Source organism: Theropithecus gelada, chromosome 13, assembly GCF_003255815.1.
Source record: "Theropithecus gelada isolate Dixy chromosome 13, Tgel_1.0, whole genome shotgun sequence".
Lineage (NCBI taxonomy): Eukaryota > Metazoa > Chordata > Mammalia > Primates > Cercopithecidae > Theropithecus > Theropithecus gelada.
The window spans coordinates 74804264-74817089 of NC_037681.1; the positions used below are offsets into that span (position 1 = coordinate 74804264).

Consider the following 12826-nt stretch of genomic DNA (forward strand, 5'->3'; position numbering starts at 1 on the left):
CTTAAAAGCTGGCTCAAAATCGCCGGATTTGGTAGTCATCTAAACATTTCATAAATAATTTACTAACTCTCAAAACACTAAACCAGCAGGCCCTTGATTTCAAAAGCAAATCTTGCCGGGATGGAGTAGGGCGGGGGACCTGGGATGGGGGATGAAAGGGGTTGGAAATGGGCAGATATTGGTCAAAGGGTACAAAGTTTCAGTTAGTGTGAACAGGAAGTTCTGAAGATCTGATGTGTAACATGGTGACTGTAGTTAATGTATTGTGTCCTTAAAAATTGATGAGATCTTAAATGTTCTCTTCATGAAAAAATGGTGCAATCGATATGTTAATTCCATTGATGTAATCATTTCACAATGCATACATATGTCAAAACATCACCTTGTACACCACAAACATACCCAACTTTTGTCAATTACACTTTAATAAAGCTGGGGGAAGCAACTTTTTTTGGGCACAGCATCCGGGTTTTATTTACTAACTTTGGGAACAGAGAACCTTGATCAATTAAATGGTAGGGAGCGCTGTGGAGAGAGCATTCTCCCCAGTCCGGGAAGACAGGCAGAGAAAGGAGGCCTAGGATGCCTGGGGCCCAGCTGCCTCTTCCCTCCTGGCGTCCCCGGCGGCCCTCGCTCCCAAGCCCCGCAGTCTCATTTGCCGCGTCCGACGCGTGACCCCGGCGCGCTAGCGTCCGGGACCGGTGACAGGCGCGGGGTGCGCCAAGCGGTCCCATGTGTCCCCTCCCTCTCGCGGCCGCCACAGTCGCCGCGCCCCGAGCCCTGCTCCGGCTCCTCAACAGAGGGCTCGCCGCAGCCATGTCTACCGCCGGGCCACTCAAATCCGTGGACTACGAGGTGTTCGGGAGAGTGCAGGGTAGGAGGCCCCTCCACAGTGGGAGATCAAAAAGGTTATGGGAGGAAGGGGAGAAAGCTGTGAGAAGCGCCTCCCACCTATAGTATGCCTTTTCCCGTTGTGGCTGGGACTTCCGCTCAGCCATGACACAGCAGCGGCGATGGGGAAAGAGGCGAAACGCGCATGCGCCCGAGGACTTGGACGGGCGGAAGTAGGGGAATAGGGAGGGAAGTAGGGGAATGGGGAGGGAAGTAGGGGAATGGGGAGGGAAGTGGCGATGGGGAGGGAAGTGGCGATGGGGAGAGAAGTGGACAGGGGTTTGCTGAGGATCAGAAGTGGGCGGCTGCCGGGTGCGGGAGTAAGCGGCACAGAGGGAAAGGTTGAAGTTGGGTAGGAAAAGAAGAGGGTCTCCTTGCTTGCCACTGAAGCTACCTAGTCTTGACTTGGGTTTTAGGAAGGACGCTTAGATGGTTTAAGGTTACCTTTTCAGAGGTCAAACCTTTTTTTAGACCTCTTTGTAGCTCTTAAAAGAATTGAATTGTTACCTAATTTTTGTTTCATCCTAAGTTTAAGTAGTTGCAAAGTTTGTAACGTCTGGCTTATTTAAAATATTGATATTTATAAATGAAAATATTAAGTCACTCTGAAATGTATTCAATGGAATGTAAATACGGTAATGATTTAATATCCACCATCTTAATTTGAAATAAAACTCTTCAACAATGAGAAATTTTACTCATTTCTTTTCCTCTTTGACTTTGATTTACATTCCACTTCTCCCACAGAATTACCCCATTGTTTCCCTTGAGGGTTTTTTCTTTGCTCACCCTATCATACTTTTCTGCTATATGTGTGTGTGTGTATATATATATATGCACATGTATGAATAAGTATAATGCTTTTTCTTAATTTCCTTTGACAATAAGGCTTTGTTAGAAACAAATGCTTGTTCCTTGGTACAAAAACTCAAATAATTTTTTCAGCAAGGCAATTTTACTTCTATAGAAAGGTGCGACTCGCGGATGGAACAATGGCAAGAGCACACCTGAACAGGGGAGGGGAAGGGGAAGTTCTTATTCCTGACACAGGTAGCGCCTACTGCTGTGTCTTTCCCCTACTGGCTAGGGTTGGACCGCACAGTCTAAGTTAATTCCGATTGGCTGTTTTAACGAGCAGGGGTATGAGCTGGAGTGGCGGGGTGGGTAGTTTGGCAGGAAGGGTGGTTACAGAACAGGTGACCCAGGATGATTCAACCACAGGTGACTCAGGACGGAGCAGGTGACCAGGGGTGACTTAAGATGGAGCAGGTGACCAGGGGAATAGATGTGAACTACTGATTAAAACTGGTAGAAAAGGTTGTTTACTCAAACTAGGGGTGAGGAGAACGAGGAAGCTAGACTTTAAAATAGAGCGCAACGAACCGAGCATACTGACATACTGATTCTTTGAAGAGAAATTTAGAAGTCATTGTATTCAACAGCTCCAAGTATTAAATTTTTTGTCTGGATTGAATTATTATTGAAATTATTATTAGAACACTAGATGAAAATAATATGAAAAGTATGATAAACATTATTAAAATTTAAAGGTAAATTTGTGTTAGAAGTTTATTTTTTTAATTCTATTTTTTTAAGAGAAGGAGTCTTGCTGTCACCCAGGCTGGAGAAAGTTGAGTGGCACAATCATAGCTCACTGCAGCCTGGAACTCCTGGGCTCAAGCGATCTTCTGTCTCAACCTTCTAAGCAGCTGGGACTACAGGCCCGCGCCACCGCGCATGGCTAATTTTTAAATTATTTTATGTAGAGAAAGCGTCTCTGTTGCCCAGGCAAGTCTCGAAATCCTGGCTTCAAGCGATCCTCCTGCACTTGGCCTCCCAAAGTGCTGGGATTACAGCGTGAGCCACTGTACTCAGCCAGAAATTTATTATTAATGAGAAGGCTGGGGGTATTTATTTAACCTTGGTCAGAGGAAGAGTTGAATTATCCTTGTATTTGGTACTCTAGAGGTTTTTACACCTTGGTGCAGTGTACCAGGGTAAGATTAAGAATGGGTAAAAGTGTGCCTTTTGTAAAGAGATCTTTCTTTTTTAAATTTAATTTTATTTTTATTTCCAATAGGTCTTTGGAGAACAAGTGGTATTTGATTACATGAATAAGTTCATTAGTGGTGATTTCTGAGATTTTGGTGCAGCCATCACCCAAGCAGTGTACACAGTACTCAATGTGTAGCCTTTCCCTCACCCCCTCCTACCCTTTCCCCCTGAGTCCCCAGAGTCCATTGTATCATTCTTATGCCTTTGCATCCTCATAGCTTAGCTCCCATTTATGAGTGAGAACATAGAATGTTTGGTTTTCCATTCCTGAGTTACTTCACTTAGGATAATAGGAGACCTTTCTTTCAAAGGGTGATTGTGCAAAGGGAGATAGGAAAGGAGTCTCAGGTCAGTTTTGGGAAAGAATGTATGTGGAAGTTGAACATCTGGAAATAGATTCCCTGAACATTATGCGTAGATCTGTGCTCTTTATAAAGCCTTTAAGTGCACCCAGGGGTATGGTATCCTGCTTTGAAAACTGCCACAATAAGTCACCAAAGCACATAATGTAAAATACGAAAGTGAAGGCAAAGATCACCTAACAGAATGGTCCACTAGAGAGAAGTGGCAGTAGTTAAGGAGTCTGTGTGTGTGTGTGTGTGACATTTATTGTGGGTGTTCTTTGTGCTGAACATTTCACTGTTGTTGACTTAATCATCACAATTTTGTGAGTTGCATGTCTTATTCCTGTTTCAACAAGGACACAACAGGTGCACAGAGATTCAGTAAGTTGGACAAGCCCTTAATTGACAAATGGGATTTGATTCTACATCTCTCTGACTTTAAAACTTGTGCTCTCCCATTATATGATGTTTTCTGCTATTACATTATATATTTCTGTTAACTATACAATTCTACTTTTGTGCACATAGTGGTAACACGGTATATAATCAATTTGGACCAACAGTAAAAATATGGAAAAGAGAAATGTACTATACATAAAATAGCGGGGTTTAAAAAGTCAACTTTAGGGCAGTAATTCCTATAGTTTGCAGTATGTTAAATGGAAGAGAGTACATGCCTACTATTGATCAAGGCATAGTGCGTACTACAAACTCACCATCACATATTTACACACATCTACACTGACGTTCCCTGACAATTTAGAATGTGCCAAGCTCTGTACTCAACATTTTACATACGTTGTCTCATTTAATCCTCATCTCTGTAACTGCAGTGGTTTTTCTCATTTAACAGATGGAGACATTGAGGCATGGGGAAGTAACTTCTTTCCCAGTTATACAAATTAAGAGGTGGGGCTGGGATTTGAACCTTGATAGCCTTTTTTTTTTTTTTTTTTTTTTTTTGACAGGGTCTCACTGTTGCCCAGGCAAGATCATAGCTCACTGCAGCCTTGAGCTCCTGGGCTCACATGATCTTCCTGCCTCATCCTCCTCCTGAGTAGCTGGGACTAGAGGCATGAGTCACCATGCCCAGCTAACTTTTTAATTTTTCTTTGGTAGAGATAGAGTCTCACTATGTTGACTAGGCTGGTTTTGAACTCCTGCCTCAAGCAAGCCTCCCACCTCCACCTCCCAAAGTTCTGGCCTTATAGGCATGGGCCACCAGCCTGGGCCACAGAGTGAGACTGTCTCTGAAGAAACAATAAAATAAAATAAATGAAGTATGAAATAATAACATTTTAGTGAAAACTGGCTTGTTAGAAATAATAGCTATGAAAGTAAATTTGCAGTGGAAGAACCTATAATTGGGAACATTTATTATGGACAAAATATGGATTGATAAAGTCATCATTAAAATATTTGAGTGGAAACTATTTCTAGTGAAAATGGTTTCAATGAAGTTAAAGTGAACATGGAAAAAATGGAAAATGTTTTAACCTTCCTATATGGAAAATTGATCAATTAATTAAATTGGCTTACTTGAGTTTATCACAGAAAATGTTTTCCAACCAAAAATGATGTGTTGTTAGTATAGGGACCTTATAACTGGTTTAAGCCAATATAGATACATTGTTATGAACTAAAGTCCTTACTTTATTCAAGGTTTCCTTAGTTTTTACCTAATGTCTTTTTTTCTGTTCCAGGATCCCATCCAGGATACATATAGCCCCCTTGGCTCCTTAGGCTCCTTGAGGCTGTGACATTCTGTTAGACTTACCTTGTTGTCAATGATGTTGGCCGTTTTAAGGAGTACTTTGAGGTCAAGTACTTCTAGAATGTTCCCCAATTGGGATTTGTCTGATATTTTTGTTATAACAAGACTGGGGTTATGGGATATTGGGAGGAAGACCACAGAGGTAAAGTGCTGCTCTTGTCAAACCTATCAAGGGTATATACTGCCAATCTGACTTATCACTGTTGATGTTAACCTTGATCACCTGGCTGTGATAGTGTTTGTCTGTTTTCTCCACTCTAAAGTTACTCTTTTTTTTTTCTCTTTTCATCCTCTACTTTAAAAAATCTTCATATTCTCAAAGAGCTCCATGTTTTTTCCCCACCAACTTCTCTTGCATTGAGGGCTTTGGGAGAGGGTTGAGAGAACTGAGGACTGAGCCCCTGTGCTTTTAGAGTGTTTATGACTATGGCCTGGTTTATAATGTTTCTATAGATGTTTCATTACATTTATATCTGGAATAATATAACCTGAACATTTGACAGGGAAATTGATTATGCTGTGTATAGATGCTTTGATGCTTTACCAGCTCTCAGGGGAATACTAATGACACTCCTAGAAATGTATTGTGGTAATCTGTTGGTTTACATGTGCTTAGAATTTTTATTTTGACTCAGTTTTTTAGAGTAAGAGTAGCTTATTTGAGTACTGATGACATAGAATTCTTTCAGTGCTGTTTCGCCAGCCAGAAATCTTTGCGGCCAGTGGTGCCTCTGCCCAAGCTTTGCTTGGGCCCACTGGGCTTACTCTGCCCACTTGGCCCAGCAGGCTGTGCTCAGCTTGTGCTACTGGTCCAGATCCTGCACTTGCCTTGGCTCTGTGGTCAGCTCGCAGCTGGTCCAGGAGTGCTGTGACCGGCTTCTACCTTGGGTGCTGGTGTCTGGATGAGGGGGATGTGGCAGTGCCCAATAACTTGGAGATGCCAGCCACCACAGAGCCGCAAGGGGTGTTACAATTTTTGCTTGGGGAGTCCTAAGGTCTGAGCCTCTAGAAAGTGTTACAGCTCTCGTTCATTTCTGCTGCTTGCAGCTTCAGTGAATGACAGTGTGTCACAACTCATTGGGTCCTGCTGCCTGCAGCTCAGCAAATGGGGGAGTGTTGGCACCCTGTGGTTTTTTTGACTCCCATAGCTTGGCGAGCAAGAGCATATGTTACAGCTCTTTTTGTGCCTGCCATTCACTCTTGTCCCATGACCAAGAGGAATGAGGTACACGGACACTGGAGAGTGAACAAGGCAGAGAAGAATTTTACTGAGTGACAGAAAAGCTCTCAATAAAGAGAGGGGACCTGAAGTGGGTAGGCCTCTGTGTAAGAGGGGGCCTGAAAGTGGATAGCCATCTGTGAGGCTGAGTCTGGGGTTTTTATGGGCTCAGAGTGGGGTGTATGCTAATTGTTCCATGGGTGGGCTTGGAAAAAGCACCATTCAGTTGGCTAAAAGACATCGAGAAAGTTCTCACTCTGGTTGTGGACTCCACCTGGAACTGGAAACTCAGTTTCAGGTTTCACTTGAAGGTCGGGTTTCACTGGAGACCCATCCCTGTCTACCTAGGGAATTTGTCTGTCTCCTACTGCTATCACTGAGATGAATACCATATTTGTTAAATATTGCTTAAAATGAAAACTGGGATGAATTATTAAATGACTTTGTCAGATAATGCATGATTTAGATGTACACATTTTTTCTTATGTAGACAAGTAAATGGAAAAGCTGCGTTTTAGAGGTTGAAAATATAAGTACACCATTAAAATCAAGAAACATAAATATGGTTAACTCTAATTCCCTCTCCTGTCTTTGTTCCTATAGCATTTTATTTATAGTTGTTACACTTTGTGTTTTTCCTTTTAATCATTCTGCTTTCAGCTACAGTTATCTGTGTACACTTGTGTCTCTCACTAGAAAATAATGACAGTATTTTGAAGGTCAGGCTGGTGGCTTGTTTTCATATCTGCTATGGGGCTACGCCTCTAGTGGGGCCTTCAAAAGTGGACTGAATTAAATTGAAGTGCTTGGGGATAGTTGGCTTGGAGAATAAATAGTAGTGTGATGGCTGTTTTAACTGTTTGAAAGATGCCATGGTGTATGGCTCCAGGGAAGAGACCCTGGACTGATGGCGAAAGGTTAAGTAAGGCAGAATTTTATTCCACATAAGGAAAGCTTTGTAGCAATTAAAGATATTTACAGCCATTAAGGGCTGCTTTGTAAGGCAGCATATAGATCACTTCCTGCATTCAAAATTGATACTGCAGTCAGATCCCAGGATGAAATGGTAGGTTACAATATAAAAAATATGATTTTACGTGAAAAAGTTTTGACATTTAAAATTCATCACAGGTTTCTTTAAATATCAGTGTTTGTTTGTCAATTCGAAGTATGATTTACTTTGCAAACATTCCCCTCAGGGTTTCTCACTGACATCCCTTTCTACAAAGTGAGGTACAGTTGTAGTGGACTGGACCTTGACTGAGCAGCATATTGTGCTGGAGTCTTTTATCACCAAGGGGGCTGATGTCTGCCCCAGTTTCCAGATCAGTGTGTTTGTGAAAAACCCGCATGTGTCATATCAGCTTTCCTTCTGTTCAGCAAGTGAGGTGGAAAAAGTATGGGGAAGCCACGAAAGCCCATAGGTAAATCTCCTACAGAAGCCCTGTCCCAAGAGTGCTGTGTTCCAGCCAACACTGATAAAGTGCAGAAAAATGTCTCCACGTCACCTTTTCTTTCTATATAGATGTCTATTACTTCATACTAGGAATCAGGACTCTCAGAAAGATTCTGGGAAGATTCCAGGTGGCATATGAAACTTTGAGCAGTTGATTCCTGCATGGTTCACTGCCTTGCAGAGTTAATGGGCTAGAAGTCTTGAGGCTCCTTGACATACATTCCTCCCAAAGCTTTAAAATAAGGGTTGTAGTTCGAGGGGCCCAACAAATAACACCTCTCTTCATTGTGTGAGTTACTGACAAGGAAGACAAAGAGTAAAGCAGAGTTTTAGGAATGTGGTGTCTATCTGCAGGTAAGTGGACTTTATAATGACCTGTACTACAGAATTAAACACTGGCCACCCCCAACTCCAGGCACAGGGAGGCTGCTCTAGGGCAGAGCCAGAAGTATGATCCCCGTGGGTAACTTGCTTCCAGCGGGAGGAGGAAGAGGACATGCCTGGGCTATGCATGTTTCTCCTTCTAAATTTACCCAGTAGATGAGTCACTGCTTGTCCCTGTGATAAGGGCAGGGTAGAAAGTAGCCAGGAATGACACACTAACGATACTCCTCCTCACAGAAGGAATTTCTGCTAGAGAGAAAGATGCTTTCTCCTGCAGAAATAAGTTATAAAATCTAGAGAGATCTCAGTCATTTAGTTCTACTTGCAGTACTTCGAGAGGATCTTCACTGCAGTTGTTTTGGTATGGAGTGATAGGAAAAAGTCAGGGAGGTTGAATGGTAAGCAAAATTGGAGAATGACTGCCCTTGTTCTACAAATAGAGGTAGGAAGGACTACATCATAGTCCTGTTTTCTGCTTTCCTTTTTTGTGTGTGTGTGTGGCATTAACAAAATTGAGATGTAATTTACATAACACTAAATACACAGTAGTTTTTAGTATATTCACAATGTTTTGCAGCATTAGCATTAATTCCAGAACATTTCCATCACCCCTCCTTCCCTTTACCAGTTGTTTCCCATTCCCCACCTCATTCCCCCATTCCCCACTTCTTCCTCCATCCCCTGGCATGTTAAAGTGCCTCAGGGAAGTCAGGGCCAATGTCTCTGATGTCCTTGGCCTCTCCCTTAAGGTTTCAAGGTTGCTGCTTAGCTCCAATCATAATATTCACACCACGATTAGAAGAAAGGGTACCAGTGCAATACCCCAACATGGAGAAACCATCACGCCAGGCCAAGTCAGCCCCTATTGAAGAGTTATCTTGAAAGTCCTAACCAGTGACTTGGCTTACATTTCATTGGCCATTCCCACTATAAGGAAGTCTGGGAAACATCAACTGGCACATTGCTGCCCCAAGTAAAATCAGAGTTCTGTTAGAAAGGAAGAATGGGAGAATGGCTTTGGGGTATGTGCCTGTCACAGTTGTTCATATATTAAATAAAATTCTAAACAATTATTACATTTGATGTTTTTTTCCCCAAGTAGTGACACAAAAGGACACATTACAAAAAGATCGTGATCTTGTGTCCATGACCTCTTCCTCAAAACATTGAATCCATAACCAAAACCACCTAAATTTCTGTTAAGTTCATATTGAATCTTTTTTTTTTTTTTTTTTTTTTGAGACAGAGTTTCATTCTTGTTGCCCAGGCTGGAGTGCAATGGTGCAATCTTGGCTCACTGCAACCTCCACCTACCAGGTTCAAGCGATTCTCCTGCCTCAGCCTCCTGCGTAGCTGGGATTACAGGCATGTGCCACCACGCCCAGCTAATTGTTTGTATTTTTAGTAAAGACAGGGTTTCTTCATGTTGGTCAGGCTGGTCTTGAACTCCTGACCTCAGGTGATCCACCTGTCTCGGCCTCCCAAAGTGCTGGGTTTACAGGCGTGAGCCACCATGACTGGCCCATATTGAATCTTTGATATATGATTTATTTCAGCCTTGTTTATTTCCATCTATCACTGCCTTAAGCAATGGGTAACACTTTTATTATCCACCCAGTTCGTCAAGAAGTATGAATTTAACCAAAAATTATGTCTCAAACTTAAATGACATCCTGTAGCTCCACTGTTTTAAGATTTAATAAATCCATGTATGTATCGTTACCATTCATAGTTAAAAATGCTTTTATTTGTTTGTTTGTTTGTTTATTTGAAACAGAGTCTTGCTCTGTCACCCAGGCTAGAGTGCAGCAGTGTGATCACAGCTCACTGCAGGCTCAACTGATCCTCCCTGACTCTATCCTCCCTAATAGCTGGGACTAGAGGCATATGCTATCATGTGCTATCTAAGCACATGTGCTATCATGTGCTATCTAAGAGGCATGTGCTAACTAGAGGCAAGTGCTATCATGCCCGGCTAAGTTTTGTATTCATAGTTTTTGTAGAGATGGGGTTTCACCATGTTGCCCAGGCTGGTCTTGAACTCTGGACTCAAGTGATTCATCTGCCTTGTCTTTCCAAAGTGCTGGGATTACAGGCATGAGCCACCATGCCCTGCCCCAAATGCTTTTAAATTTACAACTTTGAAAATATAAATCAAATGAAGATATGCACATGGATTTTTAAAGAACTCAAATAGTATAGAAAAGCTGGTAATTAAAAGCAACAGCCACCATATCCTGCTCCAGTTTCCAGCCCCAAGTCCTGTATATTCTATAAAACAACCTTTTTTTAAAGTCTTGTGGGTTTTAAAAATTATTATTATTATTATTTTTAGATGGAGTCTCGCTCTGTTGCCCAGGCTGGAGTGCAGTGGCATAATCTCGGCTCACTGCAAGCTCCGCCTCCCGGGTTCATGCCGTTCTCCTGCCTCAGCCTCCCGAGCAGCTGGGACTACAGGCGCCCACCACCACGCCTGGCTAATTTTTTGTATTTTTGGTAGAAATGGGGTTTCACCGCGTTAGCCAGGATGGTCTCGATCTCCTGACCTCGTGATCTGCCTGCCTTGGCCTCCCAAAGTACTGGGATTACAGACGTGAGCCACAGCGCCCGACCAACTCTTGTGGTTTCTATGTCTTTATAATGTATATGCTATGAGTGTTTGGGCCATAATCCTGAAAGATACAATTGCAAACGCCATAATCTTGCATGTTGAAATTCCAAAACATCAAAATCCCTAAAGTCTAAAATCCCCCAAATCACAGTGTTGAAAGATCAAAATCCCAAAAATATAATCTGGAAAAAGTCATTCAAAGAGTATTTAAAATACTAATTTTTGGTCAGGTCCGGTGGTTCACACCTGTAATCCCAGCACTTTGGGAGGCCAAGGCGAGCAGATAACTTGAAGTCAGGAGTTTGTGACCAGCCTGGCCAACATGGTGAAACCCTGTCTCCACTAAAAATACAAAAATTAGCTGGACGCCGTGGCAGGCGCCTGTAATCCCAGCTACTCGGGAGGCTGAGGCAGGAGAATCGCTTGAACCTGGGAGGCGGAGGTTGCAGTGAGCCGAGATTGCACCACTGCCCTCCAGCCTGAGTGACAGAGTGAGACTCCGTCTCAAAAAAAAAAAAAAATAAATAAAAAGGAGATTTATTTGAGAAACATATACAAACATAATAGAAACTTCATAAGCCAGTTTGCACAAGAAGATAGGTAATAATAACATGTATTTTTGTGACTGTACATACTGTGGTATACTGATGACAGTCACATAGGTGTAATAGTTACAAGCAGATGAACTATATTCATAAGCAAGTAGGTCAAAAAGCAAAATATATAAATGCGTATCACCACAGTTGGTAATTGTGTGCAACCAGTTTTGTAACTGGTCATCTGACATACCTTGATGGACAACCTAAGTCTTTGATGAGATTGATCAAAAGTTGTGATGGATCACCACTGTATATGCAGTCACTCAAAAAGCCAGGATGTCAAGAAATTTTATCTTTCACAGATGTACATATACAAGAAGGACATCTCTTTATTTATTTAGAAAGTTTCCACATTTTTACACACATACACAATAGTTACTAAGTCAGCGTTACGGTGACACACTTGTAGGGTCAAATTTGTCAGAAAAAAAAAAAAAAGCCTAAGACAAATTAGAACTCTAAAAACCTTTACAAAGTTTATACCTCTGGCCGGGTGCAGTGGGTCATGCCTATAATCTCAGCACTTTGGGAGGCCTAGGCGGGTGGATCACCTGAAGTCAGGAGTTTGAGACCGGCCTGCCCAACATGGCAAAACCCTGTCTTTACTAAAAATGCAAAAAATTAGCCAGGCATGGTGGTGTGTGTGTGCCTGTAATCCCAGCTACTCAGGAGGCTGAGGCAGGAGAATCACTTGAATCCAGGAGGTCGAGGTTGCAGTGAGCCGAGATCGTGCAACTGCACTCCAGCCTGGGTGACAAGAGTGAAACTTCATCTCAAAAAAAAAGAAAATTTGACATACAAAAAAACTATATTACAATGATAGATTATAGGCAGTTGCACGGAGATAGTCCATAAGAATTGGCCAACTTTTCACAATCGTTACCTATATTTTGGAGTCTTCCATCATGATGAATAGCTGCTTTTTTTTTTTGAGGACTTGGCTCTTTTTGGAAAATACATTTATATCCATATTCTACAGGGCACTGCTCTTTTTGAAATTCTTCTATGATTTGATATACACTGACGTGAGCATCCCCTATTAAGGTTTTCCATCTTCAGTGCTATGCTTCTATGTTTTACATACATGAAAATTCATTCTTCATGCACTCATATACAGATTACAAATTTAGTGTAGATGATACTTGTGATGAAACAACAACACCGTTATATGTCTTCTAATCCTACCATGCGCATAATTGTTTTTAAACCAGTCAGTAACTTTGCTGGTTTCTTCAGGCAAATGCAGATTCAATACATTAAAAGCTGGGCCGGGTGTGGTGACTCAGGCCTGTAATCCCAGCACTTTGGGAGGCCGAGTTGGGTGGATCATGAGGTCAGGAGATTGACACCATCTTGGCTAACATGGTGAAACCCCATCTCTACTAAAAATACAAAAATTACAAAAATACAAAAAATTAGCTGGGTTTGGTGGTTTGCACCTGTAGTCCCAGTTACTCTGGAGGCTGAGGCAGGAGAAATCGCTTGAACCTGAG

The 12826-nt window shown here is 42.1% G+C and overlaps 1 protein-coding gene across 3 annotated transcripts in view; it reads left to right on the top strand.

Annotated features, from left to right (window-relative positions):
- The first annotated feature begins 383 nt into the window (after window positions 1-383).
- The window catches only part of ACYP2 (acylphosphatase 2), a 202443-nt gene continuing 190000 nt past the window's right edge, over window positions 384-12826 (top strand). For 2 of the 3 annotated variants that reach the window (XM_025354685.1, XM_025354684.1), the window contains exon 1: window positions 384-874. In XM_025354685.1, coding sequence (XP_025210470.1) covers window positions 733-874 — 142 coding nt within the window. In that variant the 5' untranslated portion in view covers window positions 384-732. Of the gene's footprint in view, window positions 875-8332; window positions 8566-12826 lie in introns of those variants that run through there. The other variant, XM_025354686.1, reaches the window with a different exon arrangement.